The 20,368-nt window shown below is 52.0% G+C and overlaps 1 protein-coding gene across 32 annotated transcripts in view; it reads right to left on the reverse strand.

Moving 5' to 3' along the window:
- Nucleotides 1-7,802: 7,802 nt before the first annotated feature.
- The window catches only part of EPS15L1 (epidermal growth factor receptor pathway substrate 15 like 1), a 101,028-nt gene continuing 88,462 nt past the window's right edge, over nucleotides 7,803-20,368 (reverse strand). For 15 of the 32 annotated variants that reach the window (XM_082456211.1, XM_082456208.1, XM_082456231.1 and 12 more), the window contains 2 exons: nucleotides 13,785-13,990; nucleotides 7,803-8,434 (listed from right to left, as the gene is read on the reverse strand). In XM_082456211.1, coding sequence (XP_082312337.1) covers nucleotides 8,288-8,434; nucleotides 13,785-13,990 — 353 coding nt within the window. In that variant the 3' untranslated portion in view covers nucleotides 7,803-8,287. Of the gene's footprint in view, nucleotides 8,435-13,567; nucleotides 13,991-14,529; nucleotides 14,783-20,368 lie in introns of those variants that run through there. The other 17 variants (XM_082456206.1, XM_082456207.1, XM_082456219.1 and 14 more) reach the window with 10 other exon arrangements.

The following is a 20,368-nucleotide window of genomic DNA, read 5'->3' on the forward strand; positions in this document are numbered from 1 at the left end:
GGGGAGGTGACCCAGCCCATGACTGATGGAAAATGCCTGCTTGTTTGCTCAGCCATGCTTCCAAAGAAGAATTTTAGTTCAGGGAATACATGTGGCACCGCCCTAGGGATTGGGGTGCAGTGTCAGCAAGACAGCGTGTGCAAAAACAGGGTTCAAAAGGGTTGGTGTGGATGTGAGAGATGCGGTCAAAAATAGAGAAAAAGAATTGCTGGAAATGTGTCAAAGGCCCTAAAGACAAAATATCCAAAAATGCCACCCACAGGGTCTTCTCCCGAGCTGGGACATAGGTCTGGGGGACAGAGAGAGCACTGCTATGGGTGATGTATTCTATGTCTGAAAGGAGCCCTACACCCCCAGCTGAAAATCAGGTTTCCGTCACTTCCTCCATCAAATGAACCATCTTCCTTGGCCCAGTCAATGCTTGGGGGTGGGGCTGCACCTGGGAAGAGCATACAACTCAAGAAAGTGGAATGGGGAATGGAAAACGGGGGAATTCTCTCTTCCTCTGTTGGGCAGATGCATTTCTTTCCTGGGAGGGCCAGGCACGGGAGGTGAGGTAAGCCTGGGGTGAGCCTTGAGGGCCAGAGGACCATGATACCGGAGAGAGAATGATGGCTCTGTGGCCTCAAACAGGTGTCCTAAGAGAACGGGTCCTCAGGAAGGCTGAGTATCCCTGGAATTTCTCCTGGGCTGGAAGTGATCTGCTCTGTGGGAATGTCTTGGTCAAGGGCTCATGCCAGGACTCATGCATTCCAGCTCCTCAGATTTAAGTGCAGGAGCTTTCTTACACAAGAATGCCAAGCCATTTCCAGTAAGTCTCATCATCAGCTATGAAAATAACCACTGTTGAAGCGGTGACAAGCTCATGATACAGTCCTGCAGTGCCACAGAAGGGCCATGGCATCTGGTCCCCCTTGAGTGGACAGTCCCCTGGCTAAGGCTCTGGATTAAAAGTAACATCTTGGTTTCAGACAAGACCGCTGTTTTCCTGAATGGTGGCCGATAATGGACTTGGTCTGTACAAGGCACTCAGTACACTCGAGCCCTCTTCTCTCGTAAGACCACAGAATCATACAGAAAATTAATGGCAGGGCTGGGCCTCATGTCTTCCTCAACACAACACTATTTCCTTTAGAACGAGACTCCCATAATAAGGAATAAATGTAGTAGCTTATTTAGTACAGACAGAGTTACCTCTCCGCATGCTCCTGGGTAGTAGAACTAGGATATGTATGCCCTGCTCTCAAAGTGCAAAGCAATCACTATCACAGCAGCCATAGATTTAATAATAACCATCTGACTCAGTAATAACAAAACCCGCTACTACCAGCTGGGGGGAGGGAGAAACGGGGAGCTGTCGTTCCATAGGTACAGTTTCAGTTCTGCAAGATGAAAACGTTCTAGAGAGCTATTGCACAACAATGTGAATGTACTTAACACTACTGAACTGTACACTTAAAAGTGGTTGAGATGGTAAATTGTATGTTATATGTTTTTTTTTTAACCACAGTTAGTAATTAAAAAAATCAAAAACAAAACAACTACTACTGTTCTGATTATAGAATGTTCTGGGAACTCTGCTGTGGATTCTCACAAAAGCCCTGAGAGATAGATATTATCCTCTCCACTTTACAGATGAGGAAAAATGACTCCAGAGGTGAAATCACCACCCCAAGCTCACCCCACTACTAAGAGAGGAGCTGGGTTTACACCAAGTCTGCCTGACTCCAAGTCTATGCCCTTTCCAACACACCCATGGCCTCTTCATAACTTTGTGTCTTCTGTGGGCTCCCTCAGGGGAAGAGAAAGCCATAGGGTTCTTATCCCAGGATCTAGAACCGGAAAGGAATCAGATTTCTGGCTTACCACTTTGTTCTCTTAGAACCAGGATCCCTACTTCCTTTAAAAAGTATGTTTGTGGTAAAACAATGGCTGCATCTTGTCTTGGGTCTTTTTTTGGCTCTTGGAGTGGAAACTCTGCCCTTTGTCTTTAGTACAAAGAAACAATATTTGTAGCAGACCACTATCTCAAAAGTCCTTATGTTTCTGGCCCTTGGAAAGGACTCTCTCTCCCCTTGGTTGAAGGTTAGCATAGAAAAGCCACTGGAAGTTCACAGAATTGTTCACTTATTAAACTAGTGTTTCTTATACTAGTTTCTTAAAGTTTCTAAGATACATACAATTATATTATTGATATTGATATAATTATACTATTGATTTCTAGTTATATATTACATTATATGATATTATACTATATCATATTAAACCAGTGCTACTTAAATTAATATTTCTCCCTTAGCTATCAAATGGTTATCAAGAGTGGGCAAAACATTAAAACAAAATTTTTTTTTACACTCCCACCAGCAGTGTATGAAATTCCTGGTTGTTTTACATTCTCATCAATATTTAATGCTGTCAATCTTTTAAATTGTAACCACCTATATAGTATATCATGTGGCTTTAGTTTTCATTTCCTAAGTCACTATTATTGGTGAGCACTTAAGCTTATTTGCCCTAAGCACATCTTCCTTTGTGAAATGTCTTTTTAAGTCTTTGGCCCCTTTTTATATGAGTTGTTTGTAGGAGTGGTTTATATATTCTGAATACAAATCCTTTGTCAGATATAGGCATTGCAAATATTTTATTTCAGTTACTTACCTATTTATTTTTAATGACACCTTTGTTGGGATATCTAAAAATTTTATGCATGGAAAATATTTATTTTTATTTAGAAAAATTTTTGAAATATATTTGACATTTAACATTGGGTAAATTTAAGGTGTATAACACGTTGATTTGATACATTTCTATATTTTAATATGATTGCCATAGTAGTAGCAATTAGCACCTCTACCACATTAGATAATTATTATTTCTTTTGAGTGGTGGGAATAACTTACTAGAACTTACTTGTCTCTTAGCAAGTTTGATGATTATAATACAATATGGTTGTCTACATGTGGACAAAATACTTTCAATAAAGATGAAACTGACAGGATGACATCTATTCCATTTCCTTCTTTTATGCTGAGATCCTAAAATATGTGTTTTCTAGAGATTTGAACAATAATATTAAGTATTCTAGAGCTAGAAAGGTCTTCATTAGTCATCTAGTCCTACCTCCTCAGCCAAATGAGGAAACTGAGGTAAGGGGCCCAAGGTCACGAAGCAGAGACCACACAGCACGGCCACCAGAAAGCAAATCAAAGCGAGATATTTAAAGACCCACTAAACATAAACACAACTCCAACCATGCAAGCCCACATCACGTAATTTCTTTGGAATATGCTCGTGATAAGGATCACATTTCCATTTCCCTCTATGTTTTTCCAACAAAAGCTCATGATACAATTTGTACAGCCCCTGGTAACTTTTACTGGGGAAAATTTTGGGAAAGAAAAAAAAAGGACCATGTTTCAAAGGCACCAGATCTGATAAGGGGGCAGAAATATTTACTCCATTATTTCAAGAGGCAGGTTCTTTGTTGCTCAGACGCTTCCTGTTTTAAAAATAGCTCTCCATCACTGTTCCAGAACTAGAATGTCCTTTTAAATGAAATTGGCTTTGAAGATGTGATTTCATTTACTTGGAGCAAGTTTGCAGATAATCAATCATCCTTTTGCAAAATGCTGCTCAGACCAGGTATCCGGGACCTTTGGGTTCTGGTCCAACTGCAGCCAGAGCTGGGTCACTGGACCGTGAGGGGGGTTGGGAACCAGCTGCCACAGGTGGGAGCCGTCCTAAGGGGACAGAGACTTTCAAGCACTCGGGCAGTAAATCAATGACGCTGCAAAATCACAAGTTGCCACTCATCTGAAAGATGTGATTGGTCGAAGGAGGGTGTTACTCTTAATTTTGTTAGGTGTGATCATGGCCTGGCAGTATGTGAGAAGGTCTCACATGTCTTAGCCATGTGCACTTGACCGTGGAAGGGTGAAGTGATGTCATCACTGAATTGCTTTAAAGCATGTTCGCGAAGAGAAGGAAAGGAAGAAAGGGATGGGTGAAGCGAAGGTGGCAAAATTCGGAGGACAGTGATGCCGGGTGATGGGTGTTTGGGGTTTTATTGTACTCTTCTTGCTGCTATTATGCTTGGAGATTTTTCACGATAAATTTTTTCAAACTGGATACTCTGTTTTTCAGGAAAGGGTGTGAATGTTCTCTGTCAAGGAAGAGGTTGAGAGCCCATGGGAGTGTAAATGGATTGGTGGATTTGAGGCTGGTTATTTACACAGCAGGTGTGTGTGTGTGTGTGTGTGTGTGTGTCTGGGGAAAAGAAAACAGGATTTAAAACTGTCTGCGGGGGGGACTTTAACATCCCACTTACACCAATGGACAAGTCATCCAAACAGAAAATTAATAAGGAAACACAAGCCTTAAATGACACCTTAGACTGGATGGATTTAATTGATATCTATAGGACATTCCATCCAAAAGCAGCCAAATACACTTTCTTCTCAAGTGCACAAGGAACATTCGCCAGGATAGATCACATCTTGGACCACAAATCAAGCCTCGGTAAATTTAAGAAAATTGAAATCATATCAAGCATCTTTTCCAACCACAACACTATGAGATTAGAAATCAATTACAGGAAAAAAAAACTGTAAAAAACACAAACACATGGAGGTTAAACAATATGTTACTAAACAACCAATGGAATGCTGAAGAAATCAAAGAGGAAATATAAAAATACCTAGAGACAAATGAAAACGAAAACATGGCGATCCAAAACTTACAGGACACAGCAAAAGCAGTTCTAAGAGGGAAGTTTATAGCAATACAATCTTACCTCCAGCAACAAGAAAATTCTCAAATAAACAACCTAAATTTACACCTAAAGCAACTAGAGAAAGAAGAACAAACAAAACCTAAAGTTAGTAGAAGGAAATCATAAAGATCAGAGCAGAAATAAATAGATGAAGAAAATAATAGTGAAGATCAATGAAATTAAAAGCGGGTTCTTTGAGAAGATAAACAAAATTGATAAAACTGGCTGGTAACTTTTTTTGAGGGGGGGTTCTGGGATGCTCTAAGAACCAGATAAAAAAGTCATGGACACCCTCTGCCCCCCCAGAAAAAGAAAGATTCACAAATGTGCATTCAGGGGTTCACAGATGCCTGAAAGTCCATCTCATCCCCTTGGATGAGAGCTCTTAATTCAATGCATGGTCTTCCATTTCTAAGAGACAAAGAGACAATTTCTGTACCTTTTCTAGGTACAATGGCTATGCAAGGAAGCAGCAGGCAACAAGAAATACATCTTCTAAAGATCAGCAAAACGCTGAGCCACAGCCACTGGCTGGCTTTGGGGCTCCGGGCAAATGACTGCAGACATTGAGCCTCAGTTTTCCCATCAGGAAAATGGGCTAACACCCCACCCTCCTCACCTACAAGGTTGTTCTGAGGTAGAACAAAATAACAGATGTTGAATGCTCTGAAAACCGGGAGGTTTTCACAAAATATAGAGTGTGGGTCACATGCTCAAATGGGGGCCTGTGACCACCTCGGAGAGAGGTGACATGGTCAGTGCCTTCCCCAAAGGGATATAATAGTAGGGGTACGCAGCATGGGGCTTTCGGATTTATTCTGATGGTTCCACTGCAGGAAGAAAAAGCCTTAGGGATCACCTCCAGCCACGTTCCGGGAGCTGCTAGCTCTTCTAGAGAGGATTAGGGGCACGTCAGAGGCTAGGAAGCCCACAAGCCTCGGCACCAGGCACCAGGCACCAGGTCCCAGACCCACAACACGGCAGAGAGGCAAGGCCCTTCCATAGGCACCAAGGAATCCCACCCACTCCAGGACCTCAGAAAGACTACCAAGGGCTTGGACTGTCCTGGTTGATCTCTACATTCCCCTAAATCTGTCGTAAACACCAGTTTATGGTTTACTTTCAATCTCACAGAGTATCGCTCTGATGCAAGACTGTGTAACTACATACCTGGGTCTGAAAAACTGTCTTTCGAAAGCAATCTATCCTCAGGTGATGAAGGTCAACATCAGTGGTAATGAATCCTGTTGATGACATGGACTCCATACGTATGTGACAAGAAAGGCGTTTCACCCCTGAGGTCCTCCCCAAACCCGTCACCCCAGGCTAACCATGAGAAAAACATGGACAGATCTCAATGGGGGACAACATACAAGACAGCTGACCACTCCTCAAAACTGTCAAGGTCATCAAAACCAAGGAAAGTCTGAGAAACTGTCTCAGTCCAGAGGCACCTAAGGAGACACGACAACCAAATGCCATGTGCGATCCTGGGACAGAAAAAGGGTATTAGGGAAAAAACTGAGGAGATATAAATCAGGTGTGGACTTTAGTTAATAATCATATCTCAATATTGGGTTCCTTCAATAACAAATGTACCAGCCTGAGGTAAGATGTTAAAAAGAGAGGAAATCGTGAGGGGTTTATGGGAACTCTTTGTATTATCTTTTGTGATTTTTCTGCACATCTAAAACTGGTGTGAAAAAATTAAGTTTATTAAAATGCAAAAACAAGCAAGTAAGTGCCTCTGTCAGAATGATTCCCTGGCTGGGATAAAGCATTTGGGGTAGGTAAGGGGTTGTCAACAGCCCTGCCCTAGCTGGGGATGGAAGGGGAGAAGGTAAGATTGGGAGCCAGAGACCCAGAGCACACACTGAAAAGGAACTTTTCAAGAGAAGGGTTTCTAGGTATCAGAGCCACAGATACCTAGAAACAGGGCCTGTGTGTGCCCTGCCATTTCCAGTAAAGGCTCCTTCTGATGTGGAACATTCTGGACCTCTTTAAGTCCTGGCAACTGGGGACTTCCCTGGTGGCACAGTGCTTCAGAATCTGCCTGCCAGTGCAGGGGACACGGGTTCAAGCCCTGGTCCGGGAAGATCCCACATGCCATGGAGCAACTAAGCCCGTGCACAACTACTGAGCCTGTGCTCTAGAGCCCGCGAGCCACAACTACTGAACCCATGCGCCACAACTACTGAAGCCCGTGTGCCTAGAGCCCGTGCTCCGCAACAAGAGAAGCCCCCGCAATGAAAGGCCCACGCACCGCAACGAAGAGTGGCCCCCCCCTGGCCGCAACTAGAGAAAGCCCGCGTGCAGCAATGAAGACCCAACGCAACCAAAAGTAAATAAATAAAAAATAAATAATTAAGTCCTGGCAATGGTGTCTCGCCCCCTTCCTGCATGGTTTTAAGGTCAGAGGTTCTCTACTGCATTTCTCGGTACTCAGGCCACTCAGACTCACAAGTTTTGATCATCTTTACCCAAGAGAAGTTGGCCGGGGCTGTCTCGTCTCCCTGGGGACGTGAGAAGCAAAGCAGGGGGCAAATCTGCAATATTCTCATCAACTCCTGAGGTCGCCCCAACAGTTATGTCCAAGCTTCCAGAAGGTTCTAGGGGAATTCAGCTGCATCCTGGTGGAAAGCTCTCCCCGTGTGCCGACTCTGAATACGGGTTCCTGGTGGGGAGACCACCCTGCTGGCCTCACCCCTCGTGCAGACTAGACGAGGCCCCAGTGAATTGTAGGCGGGAATCTCGTTTCAAACTGCACTGCTGGGACAAAGGGCCACCTGCCCTAGTCGCAGTGAGGTCACAGCCCACCATTTCAGAAGCACGCTGCATCCCGAGGGACAGGGTGACCCTGGAAGATTTCCAAAACTGGCTTTCTCTGTTCAAACACTTAGGATTTAACGGGGAACGTTCGACCTGGTCTTCCACCTCTGCCCGGTCTGCCTCATGTGACATCACGTGTGAACGTTAATGCAAGGAAAACAACGTTTAAGTGGAAAAGAGAAAAAAAAAAAAAGGATTCATGTGTTTTGTATTAAAATATTTTATATTAATCATTCAAACTTAATTTTTATACAATGAATGCATACATCACCGGGGTGTCTGTCTCAGAGGGAGGTCGGGGAGGCGACGGGGTGGGCTGCGCCCCACACGCTGGTACTTGCCCAGCTGTGAGCAGGGGATGAAAGGCAGGAGACAGGCGCTTTCCTCTGCCCGTCCTGCTGGTTCCGGGAGGGAGACGGGGATGTCACGGCGGAGAGGTGGATCCTTGGGCGTCTCCTCGGGCCTCCCGCGCTGGGTTGAGCTGTGTTTCCTGGCCCTGGGTGAGCCACCCAGAGCCCGAGGCCCTCCGACCAGCGAGTCCTTGACATAACAGTGGCTGTGACATGTCGCAACGTGAAGCGGGGACCGCCGAGACCGAGTGTGTGTCTATAGGGACCTCCGAGTCCTCGCCTGTCGCAAGCCCGCCCCGCGGCCGTTCTGCCAGCGGGCGCAAGCACGGGGCGGCGCCTAGGCGGCGGGCATGTCAGCCTTGCTGAGCGCGATGGCCAGCTCCAGGTCTTCCTGCTCCTGCCGCCGCAGCCGCGCCAGCCTCTCCTGCTCCGCCTTCTCGCTCTCCCGCTTGGCCCACGCCAGCTGCTGCTCCTCATTGCCAAACTGCGAAGGAAAAATGGAGGGTGGGTTACACGGCGCCCCGGAGCTGGCTGCCGGCTGGCTGGGGCGGGGAGGGGTGGGGGCGTGCTGGTGGGCGAGGATGCGGAGGCCTGTCGTGGGTGGACGGGCGTGTGCGGGGAAACGCAGTGCTGGGGGGTGTGCGGGAAGGTGCCCGGTGTGCAGGTGAAGACCAGGAAACGCCGGAAGCCCTTGTCTTGGTTGGGGAGGGGGAGGGGACGCGCACGCCCCAGTCCTGACCCCCAGTCCGGAAGGGGTCAATGCACTGAGACATGGGGCTGAGTCTGACCTTCACTGCCACCAGAGAAACCAGCCGTCCCGTCCCTGCAGGGACCTGAAGCAGGCGGAAGCCAGGCGTGATATCGGGGACACTGAGAGACTTCCAGGGACTCCCCCACCCAACAGCACCCCGAGGAGGCTTCACGGGGTGTGAGGGAGAAGCTCCGCGGGGCCTCTTCTTGGGGGACGGCAGGGGCGTCTCTGGAAGCAGCTGGGGAGCAGAGTCAGCGGAACCCCAAGGAGTTGGGACAGCGAACCCCGCAGAGCCTGGGCCTCGACGGGCCTTGACGCCCGGGTGAGAGGCGCTGGGGCTGGAGAGTTCCGGTTCAAACAGATCTCTGAGTCTCAAACGCGTAAAGGGGCCTTGAGGCCAAGCGAGATGATGAGGTCCTGAAACGCAGCATCTCCGTCTCAGCCGCGGTCCCAGGAGCTCTGGGAGACGCTCAGAGCCACCTTGTACTTGGACGTTTACGGGAGCCCTGGCATTTACACCGCCATCTGGTCCAGGAGTTTTTTATTCTTGGGGTCCTTTTCCGAAAGGTTCAACGTTTTAAAAAATAGTTTTTTAAAACAAGGGAAGAAACCGTTTTGATCCCGAGATGGGCGAATTCAAACCATTTGGGGTACCTTAGCTCTATGGAAAGAAAAGCAAAGCCAGACCTCACACGCTCTTCTCCTGGCGGGGGTCCCCGACCCCCCGAGGCCCCCGGTCGCTGTACTCTGTCTCCAGCACCACTGGCCCCGAGCAGAGCTGCAGCCCATTCGGACCCCTGGCCTGCCTGGATCAGTGTCTCTCTCCTGTGCACTGACTCTGGCTGGCTCTCTGCGAAGCACTGGATGACACACCAAAGGTAAAGAGGGGCCCGGCGCCCCTCGGGAACAAACAGACCTACAGACAATCCCAGCCTGAGAGAGGTTCTTGTGGAGGCCCCGGCAGACCCACCAGGAGCCCCGCGGAAGGAACAGAGACAGGAATTCATGGCTACTTCTTCACACACACACAGTCTGAGTGGCAACCCAGGAGGTGGGCTGACAGCTGGGAACACTGAGGCCTGGGGGTGGAGGTGCAGGTGGCTGCAGAGCCTGGGCCCTCGGGACTCTGGACTTTCCCCCTGGTTCCGGGGGCAGTGGGGATGGCAGTGGTCAGCTGTAACTGCAGAGTTGAGGGCACAGGACAGGCCCTGGAGGTCTGGGCACCATCCCCAGTGAGGTGCCAGCTGTTGGGCGCCAAGTGCCCAAACTTGGTGCTGCCAGACAGAGCACAGGGTGGAAGGGGCTGGACCTCGAGGGGCTTACAGGCCCCAGAAAGGAGCTAAGATTCTCCTGAAGAGGCTCCCTGGGCAAGCAAACGGGGCGATGGGGTTGGCAGTTTCTGAATGTTTCATGACCTGACAGCCAGTGTGCGGGTGAGGCAGGGCCAGACAGCGGGGACTGGGGCAGGGAAGGGCTGGGTTGGGGGAGGCCGCTTTGGAGCTGGATGTGGCCCCGAGGAGGAGAAGGAGGAAGCAGGACAGCCCGGGAGGCCTCTCTCCCCACGCCTGGGGAGTCAGACAGGGGCAGGTGAGGGTCAGCACGAAGAGGGGCCATCCCCGGGAACAAAGGCTGGTCCCCGTTTTCTAGAGAAACTGCCCAGAAAAATGCTCAGAGGGCTGACGGGTCTCCAAGTTGGACTCCTGAAAGCCAGTCCCCGCCCCTCGTGTTTCCACCACTGGTCACAGATCATCGCCCTCCCCCCTCCACCGCCTCCCCCCGCCGCCCCACCGTATTCTTTGGGGAATTTTTCAACACCTCTTCAGGAGAAAAACAAGGAAAAAACAACAAATGCTGATGGGAATGACTCTGCGGTGCTGACAGCAGCGGGAGGGGACAGCTGGGCTGACAGCGACCTCGCCCTTGCCAGCTCAGAGGAGGGGGCGGGTAGGGGCCGACAAGTAATGACCGGGGTGGTCCACACCGAAGCTGAGAACCAAGGCCCGGAGGGGTCAAGGGATTGGCTGAGGTCACATGGCCAGGGACGGGCAGGCTGTGCCCACGCCACGGTGCCTGCTCAGCCCGGGTGTCTCCTGCTCAAGGAGTCTGTGTGTTCAAAGTAAACGTGCTGACAGGAACGTTCTAGATGCCTTCAGAGTGGACTGGTTTGAGGCCAGCTTAGGATCCAGGATGGAGCCTCGCAGCAGGCACGTGGTCTGCTCGCACTTGAGGAGCACAACGGGCTGTGATGTCTGAGGGATACTGGAGGAAGGGGCTTCTCTGTGGCTCCCTCTGTGTCTCAGAGCAGCAGAAAATCCTTCCCCCGGCCCCGGTGGAGATACCTTGACCGGGCCGCGCTCTTGTCCTCTGACCTGGATGCGTTACATGCCGGCGCAAATCTGGACCGCCTGCGGGTGCAGGAGCTGCTCGGTAAACGGCAAGCTCCAATTTCTGCTTCACTCTTGTGCCGTCGAGGAACCGAGACCCGGCTGGGCACGAGCATTCTGCTCTTCCGAGATAGCTCCCGCGCCGGGGCCTGACGGACTCTAAGCGGTTTGATTTCGGCGGCCTCTCCACAGAAATCCGAGGTTCAGAGGCCTCTGCACGTGAAGCACCGGCACCCTTCCTCCCCAGGGATCGACATGTGCACCCGTCTGCCATCACCATGCGTGGGGACACTTCTAGCCACTTCCCATTAACTCGCTTATCCTGCTATCGCAAATGCATCCGACTTCTTTGACGACGCAAAGCGTGACTGATCCCGTCTGATATTTGCTCTGCTCTTAATGCAGACTTCCCGAAAGAAAGCACTGTTTTGCTCACCTCTAAATACTACTTCCTAGTAAACACATTCGCCTAAGACAGAAAGGCTTGTTTTAAAAGAAATACCGGAGAGATTTCCTGTGAGCCGCTACAAGCACAAGTAACCCACTGATGGAAACTGGGGGCTTGTAAATCAGACGGTTCCAGAGTGGCAGAGCTGGGGCGCCAAGGGGGGCAGGACTGAGTACACTTGTGACACTGGCGTCCCTGAACTCCAACACGGACCAAGCTGCTTTTGCATGGGTAACAACATGTCCTGATGGCACGCTTAGAACATCCAATCTGAAAGAGTCACGCTGCCAGGCTGCTGGGCAGTTAGAGACCTCTCTGCATTTACTCAGGGAAGCTGAAGTACACAAACCAGAGGAACCAACTTTGGCCTTGAGTTGGCATATATCTTTGCGGTCCAGTGAACACAGAAACCACCAGCCAATGGACTGAGCCCCCGGACGCCATGAAAACGCAAGGACATCCTGAGTCCCTGGAGGTGGGACACTTTTGACCATGTTTTGGACCACGGTATGACTGAGGGGAAAAACCAAACCAGTTAGGTGTCCTGCCTCCCACGCATCCCATCCCATTAGAGTGGGCTGAATCTCCCAGTCAGGTGATTTCCCCTGGAAAGACTGGGGCGTCTGAAGCGGGAAAGGTGATTTTAAACGTAAAACAGCAGGGCTGCAAACTGGGCAGAATCCAATTCCTTGCCTGGAGTTGAGGGTGATTAAATCCCAGGGGTGTTTAATCGATGTTAACAACTGTGCTGGAAATGACCAGAAATGATGTGTCAAACGATAACTTGAAATCTTGGGGGTTTAAAAAAAAAAAGTTTTCCAAAAACCAGCTATGCGGGGGGGGGGGGGGGGGGGGGGGGAGGTGGGCACAGGAAACAGAACTGTGCATTTCAGAGAGAGAACAGTCATTTCTTCCAATTGCCATTCAAATCCACTTACCCTTCCGCCCTACCCTAGAGTACCTGAGTCGTGCATGAATAGCTCTATTTTTTTCATCAGCCTTTCACAGTTGTTCCGCTGAAAAATAAAGGCAGTGCTATCTAAGAAACTGTAGATAAAGCCGGTTTTGTTTCTGGCTTTTATTAACAATGTTGCCATTTGTATAGATCCGCAGTGTGCACTCGCTGTCAACAAAACCCGGCTAACTGCAGTCATAAAATATTTACAGGTCGCCAAGAGCCAGGAACGTGTCGGCGTCTTGGGCGATTTCAATAAGCCACGGCATAGCCGTGCGCGAGGTGATTCTGAAAGGAACTGGGTGCTCACTGGGCACTGATACGGCAGAGCATGCTTTAAGACGGATATTCTAGGAGTGGAAGCATCTATAAACAATACATCTCACAACGAACAAGGAAACAGGGTACTTTGCAAAATCGAGTGAAGAAAACCTTTTAAAAAACACAGGTGCCGCAACAGACAGTGAAACTGATTCTGGGAAGACAACGTCTGAAGCTCTCTGAGAACAAGATCTCTGGGTACTGAAAACACTCTAATGTGACAGCGTTTTACGATCTGCAATCTTTTTTCACACCAAGACACAAAGCCAGACTTTCAAAATCCCTGGATTAGCTTCGGAAAAGGCACTTAACTCTGCTAATGGCTTTCTGAGTTTTTGTTTTGGTTTTTTGGTTTTTTTCCCTGCAAAAGGAAGGGGATTCAGAGTGGCTGTTCTAGGTTGCATTTCAGTTTTCATTGTAGCTGGTAATTGAAATAAAAGTTTTAAAAAATCAAATTTGCTTTCCCTTCATGTGATCCGGCTGGGTCCTTCAATTCGCACTTGCTGCCCAAAATGCACTGGGCAGGACCATCAGAACTCCCCCACAAAGACTTTTTTGAGGACAGCAAGACCCGAATGTAACTTTAGCAGTCTTGTTTTCGTACTTCAGAAGCGTCTGATGTCGTGGCTTCCAAAAAAATCAATGAACACAACAGGCTCTGGGCAACAGAACTAATACAAAGAGTCTACCGTGAAGGACAGAAAAACAGGCATACTGGGCCACCCTGCTGGAAGAAAACGTGCCCTTATCACAGAGTATCCAAACCAGAGCTCTTTTTTTTTTATTGAGAAACCGTTTTTCTTACAGAAAGCAGCAGTACAGAATAAATAACACGGGTGATGGTGTGAGGTACCGGGAGACTTGAGCCAGGAGGAGGTTTGCCATTCAAAAGAGACACACACAAAAAATAACCCCAAAGAAGCTGCAAGCGGAGGGAGGGGAGGGAATGGCGCGGAGGCGGAGAACTTAACTTACAGAGGTGAAGTCTGCAAAGCCCAAGGAGGAGGCTTTAGAAGGTTTAGCTGAAGAGGAGGGAGCAAATGGATCTTTTCCACTAAACGGGTCCCCAAACCCCTTTTTATTTTGGAACGGGTCACTGCTGTCAGCCCCGAGTGGCTGGAACGGATCGGGGGGCTCGGGAAAGTCTGCAGAACCAAGCTGGCTTACGGGTGTACTTTTACCTGGAAAGTTTAGGAGAAAAAAAAAAAAAAAAAAAGGGAGAAAAAAAAGAAATACAAGTTACTGACCACGGACAGAACAGAGTCCTGACTGAAGAGCCGGGTACCAGCTCCCTGGGAAACCCTATCCCTCTTTGGAAAGAGCTGGAATGCCGCTCGTGGGACAGACCCTGGGGAATCTGCGTGGCTCTTGGCTTTCCTCTCCATTTATCCCGGAGGCTTAATGGTTTGTGGGCGTTACAAGAAAACCACTTCAGATGACCCCCTCCCCTCCCCTCCCACCGCAGCTAAAATTTACATCATCTTTAAAAAGCTCACATGCAGGCGTGTTTCAAAGTGATTCATTTTAGCGTGGCAACACGTTTACTATCACATTGAGTTTTTAAAAAGTCATGGCTGAGCAGAAAAATACACTGCAAGCTTCCAACAATTAAAAAAAAAAGGGGGAGCGGATTACTTGCAACTAAACAGGGCGATTAGTTTCACAACGTGGTGTGTGTAGAGTTAGCTGTGTTAGTCGTGAGGGTCCGGAGGCAGCTCACCAGACAAACCCACTCTGCCGTCCTGGGTTTAAATTTGTTTCCAGCTCCCGCTTCTGTCCCTTTGGCTCCAAGGGGCAGGCTTTGGGCCTTTCTGGGCTCTTGCCAAGAGGGTGGCTCTGGGATGCCCCGGTCCCGGCAAGGCAGATCTCCACGGGGACGCGGGAGAGAGGTGTTTAGAATTGGAGGGAAATGAGGCTGTGAGGCCATGCTTGGGGGGTGTGGCCTGAGGACAGGTGGCTTCTCCCAACAAATCCTGCCAATATGTCAGAACAATCCGCTAGGAACCAGACCCTTCTCCAGGCCTGCTTGGCAAGAGTGGGGGGGAACCCACATGATGAGCCTCAGGGATCTGCCGGTTTTGCAGGCCAGGTTCCTGCCTGATGCCATTCATTTGCCCAACAGCTGCCCAGGGTACTGGGGCACCCAGGGGGTGGGACGTTCAATTTGGCAGCTCTGTGTCCAAGCCCGGGCTAGAGGCTCGAGAATACTTAACACGATTCTGATTTGTTAACTGAGCTGCCTATGTTTACTCTTGCAATTTCAAAGTAATGTGCAAAAAGAACCCAAAAGCCGAGGGTCACATTCCACAGAAGACCTTGGACATCCAGCTGCACATCCAGAGAATGCCCCTGGCCCTGAGCTATAGCTGACCCCTGTAGCTCTCCTCTGCCGCCCCACCTGCCCGCACGTCCATCTCCATGCCCAGCTCCAAAACCACCCTCTCTGACGCTGCTTCCCAGGCCACATTTCTGACGGCCCCAAGGTGTCCCTAACGACTCCAGCCTCTGTCACCTTTAGTTCTGAGACCCAGATGAGGACCAACCCCTCAGCCCCAGCTGGCCTCAGTTTCCTGTCTGGGAAGTGGGAACGAAGAGGTAGGGGTCAGACCGGGTGACTGGTGCACGGCGTGCTCCTCGGGGCTGCGCCCCACTCCAGGCCACCCAGCATCCGGCACCGCAGTGCCTGCGCGAGCAGGGTTCAGTGTGTGTGGGGCCTGTGAGAGCCTGACCTGAGGCCCCTCTGGACACGCAAGTTTATTTACTTGTCACTCGATGCAGCAGCTGGGCGGCCGTAAGGTACAAATGCCACCCCGTCTCCGTCAGCTTCACCCATGCATGAGAAATTCGAGTCACCAGTGACGCAGTCCCGCCACTGGGAGAGCCCACGGAGAAGAGACGGGCGCCGAGCCCACCAGAAGCACTGGTTAAAATCCCCACGCCCCAGCCCACCTGAATCGGGACTTCTGGGTGGGCGGGTGATGCCAGTGCATGGATGCCCCCACCGACAGCTGGAACACAGAGGCCCCAAGCCGCCCCCTCCCGTCAGAGCTGCTGCTGGTTTCTTTTTGCGTGTTCAAGGAAACCGAGAGTCTCAACTTCCCGAGGCTTGCCCAGGACTCTGAGACACAGGCAGCCCTGCGCCCAGCCCTCTGTTGCTTCCTGCGGTCAGAGCGGAGCACCTCTATGCCCTTGCCTGTGGCCTGATGGGGCCCCTCTGCTGACCCCTGGCCTTTGCAGGCTCTCACTGTCACGAGCAGCAGCACCACGCACGTGTGTTTATTTATAGGAGACGCTTCTGGAGGTGGAGCCGTGGGTCAGAAGGTGTGCCCACTGCAGCCTGACCTTCCCTGTCGCACTGCCTGGCCCAGGCTCCGACAGGATGCACCCCGACCAAGAAGGGAGGGTGGGGAGGAGGCTGTAGGCTGCGACATCGGTCCACCTCTCCCTGTGGCCACGAATCAGTTCAGTCAGCCCTGAGGCCCAATAAGCCAGGTGAGCCTCCGACAAAGCCCCTGGGTGGGCCCTTCCCCAGAAGGGCGGTGCCAAGTCCACCCCGCGGCACAGCAGGAATTAGGGTCTCTCTCCCCCAGGGTAACTGCTTCTCAGGGTGAAGTCCTGGGGCTGATCCCCACGACCCATCTTCTGTGCAGGCTGAGTTCTCTACCTCTGGTCCCTTCTCTCCTATTTGTGACAGAGCCACAGACCTCAGGCTGCCCCACCCCCCAGCAACAAATGCCCCTCCCTGAGACGTTCTCCCTGCTGTCGGCTATCCCGCCGCCTCCTCTCCCTCCTGGACCTCAGCCCCTGGGCTTCAGAGAGCAGGGCGATCTGGGCGCCGGCCTTGAAGAAATGCCTCCCCCAAGGCCAGCTAACACAACCAGCCTACTCCCTGGTCCAAGGGTCGAGCCGATGGGTGAGCCGAGGCCTCCCGGGCCCGGCACCACAGCGACAGGAGAGCGCTGCCATGTTGCTGTGGACCCCTTCCCCTCTCTTCAGAAGCGAGCGTGCAGCTCTGGCGGGAGGGGTCGGGCAAGACCTGCCCGGCAGCTTGTCAACTCCAGGCTGTGCAGCTGTGAGCAGTGGGCAGCCAGGCGGAGCCCAGGGGCACCCTGGGCAGGAGGGAGGGTGGGCGTGAGGCAGGGTGCTCTGGTCCACATGGCTGCACCACCACCCCAGGCAAGTGGTCCTCACCTCTCCCGGGTCCCTGGGAACCAACCCTGCAACAGCCACTGGCCGCTCACCCTCTCAGCTTCTCGCCCCATGGGCCATCCGCGCCCAGCAAGGTGGCCTTTTAACGCAGAGCTGACCCGACACTGCCGAGCTCCCCCCGCTGCGCTGGGAATACACACCCCAGCCTCGGCCATCCTGGCCCTGCCCAGCGCAGTCCTCTGCGCTTGCTGCTGCCCAGGCTGGAACGCTCTTCCTCGTGTGGGTGCCGCACACACAGAGGCCGCCCTCCCCACTTCTGGCTCAGATGCCTCTGCAGCCCTCGTCATGCTCCGTCATTATGTCACTTGCTGTGTATTTTCTCTCTTTCCCAAGAGAACGTGAGCTCCACGAGGGTGAGGGCCCTGCTGTCCTCGGCTGTGTCCCCGCTGCCTAGGGCAGGGCCCGCTGCTTAGACCCCTCTGTTGAATGGAGCTTTCTAACATGCAAGCTCCACCACGCCCGGCCCTGCCTTGGGCCCCCGCATCCGCTGTGGCGAATCCAGAAGGCCCTACAGCCCACACGAAACCCTTCCCAACCTCATCCCCCGACAGCCCTCCAGGGCCTGAGCGGCACCTCCCTCCCCCCCCAGGACCCCCCAACCCAGACAGTCCCTCTGCCCAGATGGCACCTCCACCTCAAACGCCTGTGACCCGCTGTCTCCCTATGCCTGTGTTCAGCCCTCCCAGCTCGGCCCCGGGCAGGGAGTGGGGTGTGGGCCCCTGGAAGACGGTGCGGAGCACGGCCACCACCCCACTCAGCCTTGCTCTCTCAGCCTCAGTTTCCTTATCCATGAAATGGGGTTGTGATGGGCTGAACTGGTTCCCCCCCGCCGATTCACTATGTTCAGGTCCTCTCCCCCAGTACCTCGGAATGTGACTGTCTTTGGACACGGGATCTTTGCAGAAGTAATTAAATCAGAATGAGGTCCTATGAGTGGGCCCTAATCCAATATGACTGGTGATCTTGGAAGCAGAGGAGAGTCGGACACAGACGTGCACAGAGGGGAGACCACGGAAAGACACGGGGGGAGGACGCCGTCTACAAGCCAAGCAGAGGCCTCAGGAGAAACCAACCCTGCCTACACCTTGATCTCGGACTTGCAGCCTCCAGACCTGTGAGACGATCAGCTTCGGCTGTCTAAGCCACCCAGTCTGTGGTATTTGTTACGGCGGCCCTAGCACACTCACACAGGGTAATAGAGCACCGGCTGTGCACGGCTGCCGGAGCCGGGCTTGGCCTGGGATGCGCTGCCTGCTTTCGTGAATCAGGCGTTACTGGTCTGCCCATGCCAGGCCAGGCCGGCGCAGCTCCAATCCCTAGAGGTCAGGACAGCTTGCCCCTATGCTCCCCACTAGAAAACCGAGGACCCCCGACTGCAGCTCTCTGCTCTGACAGAGCCGCTCGTATGTCCCGTGCGCAGCGTGGTGGGCACGTGCAGCCCCTGGGCAACAGTGTCCTCCCCTTGAACTGCTGAGTTGCCTGCACCGGCCGCCACCATCCTGCTTCCTCAGTCCCTCCGTGCAACCTCCTTCTGCATGGTGGAGCAGCACCACGCCCCAGGCGTGCTCCACACCCACCACAGAAGAGTCCCCCTGCAGGGTGCGCCACGACGCAGACCCCGCCTCGCTCTCCAAACCCCAAGCCGTGGCATCACCGGGGCTTGATCGTGGACGGACAGACATGTTCCCGGGTGAACTATGCTCGGGGGGGCCCCTGAAACACCTGCAGCCTTCTCTGGGCCCAGGGTGATGGGTCCTCACCTGCAAACTGAGCCGGTATAATGTGTGCCTCTGGCAGGGGCACCCTGGGAGACGCGGTCCTGAGGGATGGGGACACTGAGGGAAGGGACACTGATCTCAGTGGGCACAGTCCCTGCAGCCTGGCCACCGCGGCCTCCTTCCCATAGCAACTAGCGACTTCCACCATGCTGACCGCCCTGCACTGTCCAGCCCGGCCAGTCTCCCCCCGCCCTGGCACAGCCTTGCCCTTCCCCTGGAAGACCCTTCTCCAGGGCTCACTCCACCCCCGCAGGCTTCTTGGTCTAGCCTCCAGCACACCTGAGGGTCAGCTCCATGTAGGCGGGGCTCAGCACACTGCAGGTGCCAGTAATACCAGCCCCCTCTTCCTGGTGCCACCACCCAGGCTCCACGGGGCCATCCTGAGGGGCCTGAGGCCTTTGGGGGAGCCCCTCTGATGAGCCAGGAAGGGATATATAGGCATCTGGCTTCCCTCCTTTGCAGGAAAGGGCAACAAATATTCATCGGTGCACTCCTGGGCTTATTTTTTAAAATCAGAAACTAAAATAATGGACCAAATAGCAAAATCCAAATCCAAGAAAAAGTAAGGGTTGCCAGGGACAGGCTGAAAAGCCCAGGGCCCAGAGCAGCCCCTGGTTCCAGCAGCAAGTCCAGGGCGGACGGCTGCTTGATTTCCTGGAGCATTTCTTGCAGGAGCTGCTCACAAAGGGCAGACATCTGAGCCGGGATAAGTGGGTCAGTCGACCCCAGCCAGGCCCTGAGAGCGACCACAACAGTCCAAATGTTCAAATAAATACATCATCGCCCACTTCTGCGCTTTTCTTTTTTTTCCCTTTTCAATTAAGAAGACCTTCCCCCCCTGCTTTGGGGGATTTTTTTTTTTAAATCAGTTTTTGGCGGGGGGTGGGGGGCAGTTAAGAATCCAGCCGGCTAGAATGTCAAGTTGAGGTTTCCGACAAGCAAAGAGATGATCGGGGAGATGAGAACTGGCAATCACGTCAAGCACAGCCCGGGCCTGGTTTTGCTCTGCTGCCGAAACCGTTGTTATTTAGAAATCATGACTGTGTTAATATGAAACCAGGGCACATCAACTGCTCCTGTTTTCGGGGGCGTGGGGGGGGGGGAGAAAAACAAACGGTTTTTTCTCGGTCATCTGTTTTTGTGCTCGGGCACAGAGGCTGAATTATCGGACCGGGCACATGTGAAATCGGTGGCGTCCCCATCGGCCTGACACGATGCTCACGAGCAGAGGCTTTTTACAAAGAAACCCTCGCCCTGACTGCCCTCGGTCCAAACTTCCCACTCTGCGCCCCCGTTTATTTTTAGCAGCTGCACTTTTAAAACATTCTGGGGCTAGTTCCTGCTTTTACGTAACCACTTCTGCTAACTCCCTAATTGTTTTTTTTTTCCGATTTTCTGAGGTGTTGCTCATCTCAAACGGGACAAAGTAACTCGATCTGCCTCCGTGCCCCCTGAGCAAAGTCGGCTGCCCGGCTTTATGCCTTTCCATGGCTCCGGGTACTGCGAGTAAGGAAAGAGCTTGACTGGGGCGTGTTTCAGTGAAGAGGGCACAGATCACTTTTTTTTTTTTAA

The sequence above is a fragment of the Balaenoptera physalus genome, assembly GCF_965194825.1.
Source record: "Balaenoptera physalus genome assembly, chromosome: 3".
In the NCBI taxonomy this organism is placed as follows: Eukaryota; Metazoa; Chordata; class Mammalia; order Artiodactyla; family Balaenopteridae; genus Balaenoptera; species Balaenoptera physalus.